Source organism: Saccopteryx leptura, chromosome 1 (assembly GCF_036850995.1).
Source record: "Saccopteryx leptura isolate mSacLep1 chromosome 1, mSacLep1_pri_phased_curated, whole genome shotgun sequence".
Classification (NCBI taxonomy): Eukaryota; Metazoa; Chordata; class Mammalia; order Chiroptera; family Emballonuridae; genus Saccopteryx; species Saccopteryx leptura.
The window spans coordinates 388,827,918-388,843,454 of record NC_089503.1 but is presented as its reverse complement, the minus strand read 5'-3'; the positions used below and the strand labels follow the sequence as shown (position 1 = coordinate 388,843,454).

General features: G+C 37.3%; 1 protein-coding gene across 1 annotated transcript in view; it reads left to right on the top strand.

Annotated features, from left to right (window-relative positions):
* Positions 1 to 14,874, top strand: part of LOC136387791 (butyrophilin subfamily 1 member A1-like) — a 330,439-nt gene extending 315,565 nt beyond the window's left edge. The window contains exons 2-6 of the mRNA XM_066359830.1: positions 9,545 to 9,565; positions 12,485 to 12,511; positions 12,979 to 13,005; positions 13,585 to 13,611; positions 13,787 to 14,874. Coding sequence (XP_066215927.1) covers positions 13,602 to 13,611; positions 13,787 to 14,316 — 540 coding nt within the window. The 5' untranslated portion in view covers positions 9,545 to 9,565; positions 12,485 to 12,511; positions 12,979 to 13,005; positions 13,585 to 13,601 and the 3' untranslated portion in view covers positions 14,317 to 14,874. The remainder of the gene's footprint in view (positions 1 to 9,544; positions 9,566 to 12,484; positions 12,512 to 12,978; positions 13,006 to 13,584; positions 13,612 to 13,786) is intronic.
* The last annotated feature ends 663 nt before the right edge of the window (positions 14,875 to 15,537 follow it).

Here is a 15,537-nt window from a genome sequence, read left to right as displayed (position 1 = left end):
TATTAGGGTGACAGTGGTTAATAAAATTATATGTTTCAGGTGTACAGTCCTATAATCTATCATCTGTATACTTTTCTGTACATTCATGACCCTAATCAAGTCTCTCTCCATCACCATTTCTTCCCCTCTTTCATTGTCTACCTTCCCTGCCCCATTGCCTCTTATAAGTCTCATACTATTGGCAGTATCTATCATTTTATTTTTTGCTTAATTCCTTCACTTTTTCCCGAGTCCTCTACCCTTCACCCCCTATCCTCTCTGGAAACTGTTAGTCTATTCTCCATATCTATATATCTGTTCCTATTTTTTTGTTAGTTTATTTTCTTCATTAGATTCCACACATTGTAAATATGTATATGTTCATGTGAGTATACATGTAGTTAATGAGAGTATAAAGGTTATCTTTGCAGAGGTGTGTTCAGAGAGAATATCTGCATATGTTATTAGCAAATGTATATGCATCTATTTCTATATCTATTTATAGCACATTACGTACAAAAGAAGCAGCATCAAAGAACATATTAGAGAATTCATTTCATCGCCTTTATACATACCTCCATTCCTTATTTTCTGGAGAAGTTTATAAACAATTTGACTTTTCCTATCAGTGAAGTGTGTGAGTGTGTGTGTATGTGTGTGTATGTGTGTGTGTGTGTGTTTAACAGCATCTGACTGATTAACTTTACATTCTCATCTTTTTTTTTGTATTTTTCTGAAGTTGAAAACAGGGAGGCAGTCAGACAGACTCCTGCATGCGCCCGACCGGGATCCACCGGCATGCCCACCAGGGGGCAATGCTCTACCTATCTGGGGTGTTGCTCTGTTGCAACCAGGGTCATTCTAGTGCCTGAGGCAGAGGCCATGGAGCCATCCTCATTACCCGGGCCAACTTTGCTCCAATGGAGCCTCACTGCGGGAGGGGAAGAGAGAGACAAAGAGGAAGGAGAGGGGGAGGGGTGGAGAAGCAGATGGGCACTTCTCCTGTGTGCCCTGGCCAGGAATTGAACCCGGGACTCCTGCACACCCAGCCGACGCTCTACCACTGAGCCAACCGGCCAGGGCCACATTCTCATCTTTAAACAGAGTTGAATTGTTCTACAGGTGTTTCCCTTGATGTTTACATTATATTTTCTGTTTTACTTTACAGAATATCTTCAGGGGGAAAAAGGTAATTATCTTGACTATCTTTCAGTCCTGTACAGGATGTTTTTCTTATTTCTTGAAATTTTATTTAGAAAATTAAATTTAATGGTTTGACATTATTTAATAAGAGTGCATAGGCTCCAGGTAAACATCTCTATAGCATTGGACTATTGATTGTGTTGTGTGCCCATCAACATGGGGAGATGACATTCATATCATCTTCCATTGCCATACTGGGTGTCTTTAGTATTCTCTGCATTTTTCTCACTATGTCATCTATCTGCTCACTGTTTCCTAGCTGTCCTGTCATCTGACCACATATTTTCGGTGTTTGGATTCTCTGCTGTTGAGTGATGTTCACTGCTGTCTCCCTGACCTCCACCCTTTCCCATTTCTTCCTTTTCTACTTCATGCCATCATTTCCTTTAAACATGGGCATCCACTGCCTTCAGAGACTTGCTGCAGATTCAATAAGAAGTTGGTAAAATTAATTTATAACAGTGCTTTGAATCCATGCAAACATAGAACCTAGTCGGTAATTTTGAAGTTTCAGGTTCTATTATTATACAATTGATATTTACCCAAAACTTTATAAGAGAAGATGCCACGATTGATGAGCTTACTATTTCTAGTTACTGTTCATTCTAAGTTTGTGTAAAAACTGATACCATTCTTTTATTTAGGTGTGAACTGATGGTCACACTTGCACTGCCTTTGAACATGTAATGCAAAAGAACTATCTATTTAAATATATTTTGTATTTTTTCCTGGCTTTATATATATATATTCTAACCCTATTAATTGTTCCTTTATATATTTATTATGACACTCTTCTCAAATTGGCAAATTTCACGTCCTCTCAAATATCTTTGGAAGGGTTTTATATCATAAAGAGAGTACAAACATATCTCTCAATTCTGAAGATTTTAAATGAAGAACACAAGAACTATCGTCTTGCAATGTTTACAAACAAAAGTTAAGCATTCAGTTAAATATTCTCCCTTTCCAATAAAAATTTCAATTACATTATTGAGGCTAATATATTCAACTTTACTTAGTCGAATTCAATTTCATTTTTAAACATGTATTTTAGGGAGATATTTCTTAAAAGTACAGGGCAGGTTTTATGGAACTGATGCAACATAAACAGTATTGGGCTTGACCAGGTTGTGGCACAGTTGTTAAAATGTTGGCCTTGGATGTAGAGGACCCAAGTGCAAATCACCAAGGTTGCAAGCTTGAGCACAGGCTCAAAAGTTTTAGTGTTGGATTGCTGGCTTGAGTTTGGGATTATAGACATGACCCCATGGTCACTGGCTTGAGGCCAAGGTTGCTGGCTTGATCAAAGGGTCTCTGGATCAGCTGGAGCCACTGGTCAAGGTGCATATGAGAGCAATCAATGAACAAAAAGGTGATGCAACCAAAATTGATGCTTCTCATCTCTCTCTTTTCCTGTCTTTCTATCACTCTCTCTGTCTCTCTTCGAAAAAAACAAACAAAAATCCCCAACATTTTGAACAGATGAGTGAATTTGCTTTAACTTCCATGTCACTGTGATGTACCTTAAGACAAACATAAATAAATACGTATGAGATAAAGATCTGGGTGATCTCTGACATTTCTTCAACATTTACTTTTTATTGACTCACATGAGAAATGTCGCTTATTTTTCCCAAATTTCTAAAAATATAGTGATCTGCCAATTTTTATGTTTTGGTTTGTTTTCTGCTTACTGTTCTCCTGTTATATTCATCTTGTCAGTTTACTATAAACTGGCCATTTTCAACTCATCTTTTTTTTTTTTTACATAGTTAACATTTTGGATATAGTACAGTTATTAGTATTTTTAATTAATTTTAATGGGGTTACATTGATCAATCAGTGTACATAGGCTCTGAGAAAATATCTCCAGGTCATTTTGACATTTGATTAAGTTGCATACTCATCACCCAAAGTCAAACTGATCTTAATTTTTTATTTTTGTTATCCTTATATTTATAAAAGTTTTCTATTTTCTTTTTCAAATGAACTTCAGCAAGAAAATGGTAACTTTCTTCAGACTGACACTCTTTTAGTGATGTATTTCATAGAACAGATTTTTCTCCTGACCTTCCTTAGTTCTCTAAACCATTACCCTCCCCTATCTTTGCTCTTTGTTAATGAATTTTAAATTTACCTATTTCATCTTTTTATTTCTGTTTTGTAGAATCTTCCCACATTCACTCCCCTATCATCCTCTACCCCCACCCTTTTCATTCCCTTTCCTTTATTTGATATATTTTCTTAAGCTTCTTCTATCTTCCAAATAATTGCTATAATTTCACTTAAATGTTGGTGAGATGAAGAGGATTAGGTTAAGAAGAATGTGCTTGTTTCTGGTTAAGGTATCTTCTAGAAAACTTCCTTTTACTTGGGTTCTCCGGAATGTTCTCTAGATTGGAGTGACCATTGCTGTGCACACGATAACATTGTAATTCTTAAGGGAAGAGATCTGATCTCAAAGTTTCTGACTGAAGATCTTCCTTCTATTGAAGCTTTAGGCATACTGACCATGCTGTAGTCAAGTATAATCTTAAGGCTTGCTATTCTACTTCCCTCAATCATGTTCTCAAGTGATCCAAAGTATATAAATATTTTTACATGATAGTATCTGGAACTTTTCTCTTTCCAACCATAGTGATAACTCTTCTTTAATTTGTATTAATGGAATGACTATGTCACTAAATTACTCTTCCTTTGCGACCTTTATACATATATTCTTCACTGAAATCAATCCTGTATTTCTAACAGGTAGGTTACCTCTATTGTAAGATGTGTCTACACCACTCTCTGTTACCCCACTCCAAAATTTTTAAACCTTTATGTCTCTACATGTCATTTGGTATTTTTAAAATTATAGTCATGATTTCAGTGGAATAGATTTTCAAGATATATTCTTTATTTATGGAATAGACGTGACTTGCTACAGAAACAACCATTAACAGATGTAAGGCTTTACCTGCCTCTTCCTTATAGTGTATAAAAAACCTCTCATACATGTGTGCTTAGACACTTTCTTTCTCGATTACGGGAATGGCATAATAAGGACCAGTGAGAAACAGAATATCAGTCAGAGAATCCCAGTCCTGTTTCTTTCCTGTATTTAGCACTCATGAGAATTAAATAAGTTTCATTCAGGAATGAGTTTAAAGAGACACTCAAATACAGTACAATTAAAAATCAATCCATGGACATAAACATGGAGGACGCAGACCCCAGACCACTGACCCTGTGTCACTGGGAGGAGCTGTGTGTCAGTGCCCCTTCCACAGTGTGGTGGCCACTCTGCACCATGTTGCTGCCGCAGCAGTGAGACTCACTGATGTGTTTAAAGTATTCAATGACCATAGTAAAGCTCACACTGAATAACAAGAACAAAAATAGTTTGAATAGACCAAGAATACTTTAAGCTTAGCCTGTGGTAGCCCCGTGGACAGAACGCGGACCTGGGACACTGAGGTTTTCAGTTCGACCCTGGACTAGCCCGGACACGGCACCCAGGGCAGCAGCTACAGCTACAGTGAAGCAGCTATGAGTCCACATGCTTCCCTCCTGCCTCTTGTCCCTTCTCTCTGTAATATTAGTAAATAAATATTTTTCTAAAAAAAATAATTTCTTTATAAATTAACACAAAAAGGAAGAGTTTGAAATTTTTATATTTTTTTAAATTTAGCCCATTTTACACTTTTTTGTTTGCTACAGAATATCTGTGAACAATCGTGATCTCTGAGCCATTTAGTGTATCTGTGGGGGGGGGGCATGTGTGATGTTATTTGTGTGTGTGTGTGTGTGTGTTCATCTGAAACATGGTTGGGTTAAATTTTAATTTGAACTTATTAGTATATTTGAATTCTCTATATTGTCGTTTCCCATGAAATTGACATTGGATATTTTCTTTTTTTCCAGAGGAATTCAAGAAAACATTGGGTAAAATTACTCGTATTTCATTACTCTTGATCCACTTGAAAAAAACTGGTTTATTTCTCTCTTTCACATTGCCAGACTTTTTATCCAAATTCTTTCTGTTGGCCTGTCCTCCTCCTGGATGTCTGTTGTCCTCACTCCTGATTCTGGGACAGCACTTCTCCCATGTGGGGCTCTGTCCATTTCTGTTTCCTAACTTCCCTCCTTTCCCATTCCTTATTCTGTCATTTCACACAATTATTTTCCTGTAAACACTGGCTGATTCAGTCTTGCAGAAAATTGTCACTGTTTCGTTAAGACATTGATGAGACGAAGGGTATTTTGCAGACAGACACATGATTTTTAATGTATACATATATAATATGTATATATTAGTGTTTGTATATATAAATATATATATGTATTATTTCTGGAAAATATTCAAACAAGACCTCTGTCAAGTATTCCAAGTTGGAGGGCCCATTACTACACAATTGATACTTCTCTAATCTGTTGAGAGAATAGACTCCAAACTGTCAGCATTCAGTGTGTCTCTTCATTATCTTCTCACAGCCTGTGTCATGATAAATACCCTGTATCATTCACTGGTCAGATGTGACAGAGTGGGACATCCCTCCTCCACTGTCCTTCATTATATTACCCAGGCGTTCCAGGGTATCTAAATATTTTACATAATTTTTCCTGGCCTATAAAAATATCCTAGTATGGAAGTGTTTGTTCTTTGGCATTATTCTTGACAGCTATTAAATGACAAACTGCACTTAAAACAATTTGCAGAAAGATGAAGTATCTTAAGCAAAGTGGAGGAATAATACATCTCTGACCTGTACTTTTTATGTGAAGTATACAAAAAAAATATTGATCACAATGTTTCAAAAAAAATAAAGTTTAATTATACAGAGCTTAATATTATCTTTTCCTAATGACAATGACAATTATATTTCTGTTTCCTTGGTTATAGACTTTGGGAATGCATCTCTTGAATGTACAGCTGGTTTCATATGATGAGTTTTGTTGAGACAGGAGCCTCTACTGTATGCTTCCCACCACTGGTTAATTCCTGTCTCTTATGTGAATACATTTATTTTTTAATCTGGAAAAGATGATCGTCCAGTGTCAGGGGGACTCTTGCTATTGCACGTCCTGCAATTTCTGACCTAATACCCTCTTCATTTACTTTCTGATTTAGTTGCCTTTGCACAGGAAATTGGGAGTTAAAACAACATTCCCTCTGATGGGTGATGTTTCCTTAGCAGCCTGATGACTCCCACTTTCACAGACATGGTGAATGGTGGCTCCACAGTGAGATAAAAAGGGGGTGGGGCATTTCTGTTCTCCTAACTACACAATATTGTGTTTTCACTTGGAGTGAGTGGTTTATTTCTTTCTTTTTCTTTTCAGCCAAGAGTAAACAGGAGAAAGGTAAGTACGGATAATCTACTCCCCGTGTCCTTCCCTCACCTGTTCCTTATCCCTGTCTTCTCTATCAGTGACTATCTGCCTTTTGTCTCAGTGTCTCAGCCTTCCAGCTCTGATAAACTGCCTTCATTAACTGTTCCATTCCTCCCATTATTATCTCTCTCCTTGTCTTGTTGTTGGAATCAAGAAGACAGAGCCTTTCTGTCAAATGAATTTCACCTCTAAGATCTGGAAGTTAGGGACTCCTAAAGTTCTTGATTGCAAGTTTTCTCCAAGGACAGCTCAGGTCATGTGATTGAGAACCTCCCTCACTGTCATTTCTTTCCCTACCTCTGATTCACTTAGTTTCCCTCAGGCAGCAGTTGAACAGAAACTCAGATACAATAAGGTTGCAAATTAATTGGTGGACTAAAGTGTTGTCCCAAGACCTAATCCAGTAATAACCTATATGAGCTGTCTTTCAATAACTCCTGTGCAGTGGTTGTAGGAACCTGCACAATGTACGTACTGCAATTAAAATTGAATACATGTGTGTGTGTGTGTATATATATATATATATATATATATATATATATATATATATATATCCAAAAACCATTTTAAATATGACAAGTGTTTCATAGTTGTCCATGAACAGTGAAAAGGGATCAAGAATATTTTTATTAAAAAATCTTCAGAAAAAAATATTTTAAAAATTTTACACAATTCTTTAAACACACTTCATTTTTTCTGCATTAAAGAGTTTTTAAGTTTTTATTTCATTTACTGGGGTGACCTTGCTTAAGAAACTATGCAGGTCTCAGGTGCACAATTCTATCACAGCCCATCTGTGTGTGGCAGTGTGTCCCCACCCCAGTCACGTATTCTCTGTCACTCTTTTCATTTGTGTTAGAGCATGTCTGCCCCATAGTGAGCTCTGAGCTACTCAGGGTGTGTATGTGTGTGTGTGTCTGTGTGTGTGTGTGCGGGCAAGTGCTCATCCTCTTCCTGATAAAATTTATTTAAATGAATATTTTTCAATAATTTCAATTTTATTTGTTTTTTTTCACATTAAATTTATATTAAACTTTCCATTGTTTAACAAAATATTACTTTTTTATTTAGTTTATCAAGTTGATTGTTATTTTTATTAATTTTTAAATTTTATTAAGAAAATTAACCTTACTGACATTGATCCGTAAGAGTACACTGGTTTCAGGTAAATATTTGTATAGCATTTGAACTGTTGATTGTGTGGTATACACATCAATCAAGGTCAGATAATTTTCTGTCTCTTATATTTGTCCTTCTTTCTGCCCTTCCTCCCATCCTCTCTCCGTCATCACCCTCCACCTGTAACCACTTCACTTTCATCTATGTCCTTAAGTCTCAGTTTTGTGTAACAAAGAATTTCAGGATGTATCTGATATGCTTTTACTCCCGATCTCTCTCAAGTGACTGGTACTGGGTGTCTTTAGTATTCTCTGCCTGTTTATCTCTGTGTCATCTGTCTGCTCCTGTTTCCTGGCTATCTAGTCGTCTGACACCATGTTTTTGGTGCTGGGTTTCTCCGCTGTTGAGTGATGTTCACTACTGTCTCCCTCACCTCCACCCTTTCCCATTCCTTCCTTCTCCACTTCATGCCACCATTCCCTATAAACATGGACATCCTCTGTCTTCAGATACTTGCTGCAGATTCATTAAGACGTTGGTCTAACTAATTTATAAATATTGATGGAAAACTATGCAAACATTGAACCTATGTTATTAATTTATAAGTTTGAGGACCCTTATTGTGCAATTGATACTTCCCCAAGACATTTTGAGGTAAGAGAAGATGCCAAACTTGCTGAGTTTAGTTTCTCTAGTTACTGTTTTTTCCATGTCTGTGTAAAAACTCACACCATTCATTTGGTCAAGTGTGAACTTGATGGTCACACTTGCACTGCCTTTGAACATGTAATCCTAGAGTTTCACCTATCCAAATATATTTTGTAATTTTTCCTGGCTTTAAAAATAAATTCCAACCCTATTCATTGTTCCCTTTTTTATATTTATAATGACACATTTATCAAATTAGTAAATTTCAGTTATTGTCAAATATTTTGGGGAGGATTTTATATAGTAAAGAGAGTACAAATGTATCTCTCAATCCTGAAGATTGTAAATGAAGAACACAAGTACTATTGCCTTGCGATGTTTCCAAACAAAACAATATAAACATTCAGTAAAATATCCTTTCTTTTTAATGAAAATTTCAATTACATTCTTGAGGCTAATATAGTGAATTTCACTTAGTTGTATTCAATTTTATCTTTAGACATGCATTTTAGGAAGATATCTCTTTAAAGTGCAGAGCAGGTTTCATATGACTGATGCAACAAAAACAGTTTTGGGCCTGACCAGGCAGTGGAGCAGTGGATAGAGCCTTGTCCTGGGATGTAGAGGACCCAGTTTCAAAACTCCTGGGTCACCAGTTTAGCACAGGCTCAACAGCTTGAGCAAACTGTTACCAGCTTGAGTGCAGGGTCACTGGCTTGGCTGTAGCCCCCGTGGCCAAGGCACATATGAGAAAGAAATCAATGAACAACTAAGTGCCTCAACAAAGAATTGATCTCTCTCCCTTTCTGTCTGTCTGTCTGTCTGTCTCTCTCTCTCTCTCTGTCTGTCTCTTTGTCTCTGTCTATATTGGTAAGAAAAAATTTTTGAATGGATGGGTGCATTTACTGTATAATTCCAAGTCACTGTCATGTATCTTAAGCCATTCATAAATAAATATGTATGAGATAAAGTCCTAAGTGGTCTCTCTGATATTTCTTCAATATTTTTTTTATTTAGTCATTTGAGAAATGTCATTATTTTTCTCTCTTTTCTAGAAGAAAATGATATCTCACCAAGTTTTCAGTTTTGGTTTGTTTCCTGCGACTCTTTTCTCATTATATCCATCTCACCAATTTACTATGAATTGGCCATTTTCAACTTAATGTCTCGTGTTTGTTTCTCTTATATTTACAAAAGTTTTCTATTTTTTTTTTTGCAGATGAACTTCAGCAAGAAATTGGTAACTTTACTCAGACTTACACTCCTTTAGTGATGTATTTATTGGAAAAAAATTTCTTGTTTGTTTTTTGTTCTTTAAATCATTACCAACCCAATTTTTCCTCTTCCTTTTTCTCATGAATTTTAAATTACTTAATCAATTTTTATCAGTATTAGATGATAGTCCAATGACAGATGAAAACAATACTGCACATCCCAGAGGATAGAATGGCATTCCCTCTGATTGTGACATGTCTTCTGAAACCTAATGGTCCCAGTTCTCATAAATATGGGTCAGTGTGCATTTTAGACTAAGCTAGAAAAGAGATTCCAATTTCTGTCCTCTTCTCTTCCTCAACTTGCAATTTCACTTGGAATGAATTGCTTATATTTTTCTTTTACTTTTTAGAGGCAAGTGAACAAACAGGAAAAAGGCAAATCCCAGCATGTAGCTCACTGTGTCTCTGTCCTCCTCCCATCTGTTTTTTGTGCCCTTTCCTTCAGTTCCCAGTGATCATCGTTCTAAACAGAGCTGTGCTTGCGTATGACTTTGTCTTCATATCTCATCCTTCCAACTCAGATTACCCATCTTCACTTGTTCTTCCATTTCTCTCATTATTACCTTGTTTATTTGTGTTGTCTTTGCAATCAGAGACAAAACCTTCCTATGAATAGAACCTTCTTAATAAGACATGCAAATCTGGGGATTTTTAAAGTTTCTGTTGTGTAAGTTTTCTCCAAGAAAGGCTCATTTGACTTAGAACTCTCTTCACTGCCATATAGTATTTATTTTCTCTTATTTTCCTGACATTTAATTTCTGAATATGGACTTTCCTCACTAAATAGATATGAAATAACATTTTTTTTTCTGTGAGTAAAACTGCACTAAGATATCTAAATTAAGTAAGGTTATACCTTGGGAGATGGTGATGAGTTTAGCAGATGTTCTCATCTGTGGAACACAAGAGACAAAGGAACACACCATGGCTATAAGACCACTAAGAGCCCTGGACGGAGAGCTTACTTGGTTAGAGTGCTATCCAGAAGCAAGGAGTTTGCCAGTTCCATCCCAGGTCAGGGCACAAACAGGCACAGATCGATGTCCCTATGTCTCTCTCTGTCTCTCTTTCTCTCGCTACAATCAATAATTTTTTAAAAGAGCTCCAAAGAGGCTCTCTGCAAAAATGTAGAACAAGTGCATGCCTACTACATAAATGTATGAGTCTGATAAACTGAAACTATTCACAATCACTGCCTTTTCCAAAATTTTTATTTTATAAATGAGCTAATCTCCTGAAATTTGCATGAAAGTTTTGAAAGGGACATCAACAAATTCCACAGTCTAGTAGGAAATAGATAAAATGAATGTCAGTCACTAATTCACATAAATTTTATTCCATTTATTTTCTATTTCCTTATTTAAAAATTATGTGTTTAAAAATTCTCTACTTATATTATGTTATAGAGTCAAATTCTTTGAACTTCTGAGGTAAATGAAAAGCTCACAGGCTTTATACCTAATTTGAAGTCCTACCAACTTAAATTCAAATTAAATTTATTGTAATTCTGTTAAATGTAAAGAACAAGAAATTATCAGACTTGCAAAAAGATTATACCCAGACTAATAGTCATTCATTTTCTCAGTGGTTGTGACATCTTCTAAACAGACTTATTCAGGACTTCTACACATATTTACCAGTAATTATACAAATATTCTTTTCACTTAAAGATATCCTGTTTAATCAGACATAGTCAGAAGATTTGCAGAACTAAAACTCAATTTCAATACACTTTCATCAAGATAACATTGACATCTTGAATTACATATAACCTTAAAACTCTCCATAAAGGAAATATGAGTACAATAAAATACTTTTTATCTTTCTGTCCACATTTTTGCCATTTTTCTTTTATTCTATCAATTGCAAAAATTCATTCTCCTTTCTCACTTTTCTAAGATAAAAATGTGCTCCTTGCATTTTTTTATTTCCTGGCTTTTGTCTAATTGTTTTTCTGATTATATTCACGCTGCCAATGTTCTGTACAGTGAAAATTGTTAACACATTTATATTTTCTGTGTTGATTTTCCTTGACATTTACAAGAAGGGTGTTGTTTTTTTATTTTACTTTTCATAAAATCTTCTGAGTCAAATTAGTAACTTTTCCCTAACATTCTTTGTCCTGGAGTATCTTTTATAAATATTTTATCTTTTTTTTTTACCTGCCCTTTGTTGTATCCTTAGCCTTTTACCTTCTAGGTAGACACCACAATGTCATCATGAGCTTGGTGATGGGACCCCCTGTAACGTGGGCCCCTCACATCTGCTCTGAGATGGAGCCCATTGCGTCTATATGACGTTGTTCCAGTTCCTAACGCCAGGGTCCACCCTCCACAGCTGCTGACTGGGATGAGCTTCTCACACTTTGTATAAACTGATGTCAGGTGTAAATTGATACTCATGAGTCCACTTCTGACCACATTCTCAAGTTTCCTAAGTATGTAAATATTGTCCATGATTTTCCTGGTTATTTTCTCATTCTGATCATAGGTATTATTCACCTTTCATTTTTCTTTTAATTCATTTAGTTATTAATTCTAAAAAAATTGTTTTCCCTTTAAGGTCTTTCACACATGCATTTTCCAGCCCAGTGAACTCAAATGCTAATCTACCTCTAAAGACAAGGCTATTTTCTGAGATACTCCAAAATTATTTTTTAGTACCCTTTTAAAAGAATGATTTAAATTCTTATGTATTCTTAATCTGTAGTAAAATTTTCAGATAGAATAAACTTTATAGAGATTTGTTTCCTTACTTTTGAAATGGGCGTTACTTGGCCAATATGCTGACAGAAACGTTGTCAGATGTGCAGCTCTACCTGCATCTTCCTGATGAGGCTGAGAACACCTGTCTCATGCGTGTGTCTGTGTGTTTTCTCTCAGACAGGAGGAAGGCTCAGTACAAGTACGGTGAGTAGTGCTTTGCTCTCAGAAAGCTCCATTCATTTTCACTCTGGGTCGTCCTCTGTAGCAGTCAGCGAGGATAAGGAGATACACAAAAAGTCTATGCTTGGCAGAGAAACAAAGAGAACATCATCTTCCTAAACTTTAATAAATTCCCTCTGAACTGCAAACCACACATGATCCAGCATGTCCTTTCTCCTCTCCTTTCTCTTCCTTCCTGTATGCATTTAATTTCCCTCCTTCCACTCCTTCCCCATCCCTCCCACGTCCTGTCAGTTCAACATTTCCAGCTGCCTTACCTCTGAGAATTTTTAGTATCATGATTGAAAGAATGAAACATGAAGGTAACACAGGATAGAAAGAGGAAGTTCAAGAGATTTAGAAGAAATGGGATAAAGACAGGGAGAAATGACAATGACAATGAGAAACAAGGAGGGAACAAAGTAAAAGTCTTTCTGTTTTGTTCTTTGCAGTTTGGAAGAAAGCGCCATTATACGCTGGTGAGTGACATGGGATGTGATGACAAAAGTCTTTTTGTCAAAGATTTTATTAGATGAACATAAACTGTGCACACAATGCTGAAAATCAAAGAAACACCAAAGTATACTTCCTGTGAATTCAATAGATTATTCAAAATTTTAATAGGTGTTTTAAAAACATAACATTTTAGCAGTTCTTTTATTATTTTAATTGCACCTCACATTGTGATTTGAGCATAGATAGAGTGTTAACATCTGGTAAAATTTGAGAAAACTAAAGCAAAAAAATAAAGCAGAAAATTAAATTATTTGGTCAGACTCACTATATATGCTATTTACTCTCAATTATCCTAAATAAATTAGATATTTATCACATAAGAAAGCTGCATGAAGATAGCAGAATGGGTCAGATCTTCAAGTCAGACATAATTTATCATATTGTAAGAGACTCTAGCATATGGAAGAGCATTATCTTTAGTTGGTATTTTCTTGAATTAATCCTAAGGAATTTCCTAAAAAAATTTATACTCCCAGTGTTCTGGGCAGACAGGCAGATTATCTTTCAAATAGTGACTTCTCATACTCATTTTTTCCTTGCAGATTGGAGAAAAGAAGAGATGAAAGCTGGTGAGTCTATGATGATCCAGGAGGGACCCTCACCTTGCAGGGTGGCCTTGGGGTAAGATGGGTGGAGAGGAGCTGGATCTACCCAGGACCAGAGGAGATCTCATAGAATGGGAACCCTCCAGCCCAGATACACTGAGACCTTTCTCAAAATCATGACGATCTACTTGTCTTGTAGTAACTGTGACCCTGGACGCAGCCACTGCTCATCCTGCCCTCCACCTGTCTGAAAATGGGAGACGAGTGACCTGGCAAGAAAGGGGACAAGATCTGCCCAGCTCCACCCAAAGATTCCAATCCCTTCCCTGTGTGCTGGGTCAGCTGCACATCAGCTCGGGGAGATGCTACTGGGAGGTGGAGGTTGGGAACGCACTTTCCTGGGACCTGGGAGTTTGTAGAGATAATGTAACAAGGAAAGGGAGGGTCACCATGTCCCCACAGAATGGCTTCTGGGCCATCAGGCTCTACAGTGGGGAATACTGGGCCATCACTTCCCCAGAAACCCTTCTTACTGTAAGAGAAAAGCCCCTCAAAGTGGGGATATTTCTGGATTATGAGGATGGAGATGTATCTTTCTTTAACATGACAGATGGGTCCCACATATTCAGCTTTCCCAAGAACACTTTCCACGGTATCCTGAGACCTCTTTTCAGGCTCTGGTCCTCAGACTCAGGCTCCCTAGACATCTGCCCAGGTGAAGGAAAATAAATGACTGAAATTGTAATATCTATGTTAAACTAACTCTCATAAGAAATAGTTACTTTGGGTCCCAATGTTGACCACATTTCCTGGGTGAGATACAAATAGACTGTTTCCTTATCCTTACTGGTTCAGGTTCAGGATGAAGCTCTGACACACAGACTGATGATTGTCCCTCATGTCAACGTCCCCTCTTCCTTAGTTATAGAGTCCTCTAATTACACACCTAGAGACCCTCATGCAAATGGTAGATTTCCCAACCTCCTCTGATGCCTGTGACTAAATGACGACCTGTGTGTTATAAGGTGAATTATTCTGTGTGATTCTGTATGACCCCTGAAATGTGTCCTTATAGGGAAATGTGTCTTTTTTTATCCTTTACTTTTTCTCCTGGCTATAGTATATCATGAGGGATGGAACTTAAATAACATCTATGACCATGTAAACTGACATCAGTGACAGAAAAAATTAGAATTAGCTTGGGTTTTGACAACACCATGGAACCTCTGTATTGCTCAATTTCAGCATTATTTTCTGTGAGAAATAAACTTTTGTACTTTTGACACATTTCCATGGGAACATTGGTCCTCCTGATTGACTCTGACCTCGTGGTGCACTCGCCCTTTAAGGAGGCAAAGGAGGACGTCCAGGTGGAATGTCCAGGGGAACCCCTGGTGTGACCCCTGGTCTCTCAGCTCCTCCTGCTCCCCCAGTGTGTCCCTCCCACAGGGGTCCCTTGTTCCTCCTGACCCCCCAGTCCCTCCTAATGTCACTCCTGCCGTTTCCTGCTTAAAGCCATGGGGAACACTGTCTAATGTCCCATGATTCATAAATGGAACCCCTGGGTCACTGTCCTTCTGTCACATCCGCTTGACAGAATTCCAACCACAGATCAATCTAATGATCTGTTTCTCAGACTGGAGCTCACCGTGCTGTAACGGTCCCTCCTGTGAGAAGACGGGCTCTCTGCACATGTGCAGTCCTTGTCACGGCGTGGACACCGCTCTCTGTCCTCCTCCCCCCTCTCCAGCCATGTGCTCGTCCTCACCTTTGCTGTCACGTCTATTAACAATGTCACTGTCTTTCCACTGCCAACCCTGCTTTCCCCCTTTCTCAGTGTGGCTTTGCTGTGCTCTCCTCTCCAGTTCTAGACTCCATCAGCCTTTCTATTAATTTTCTTCCATTAAACTTTAATTTTTAACCTTGGCAAGTTTGCTCAGCAATAGAGTG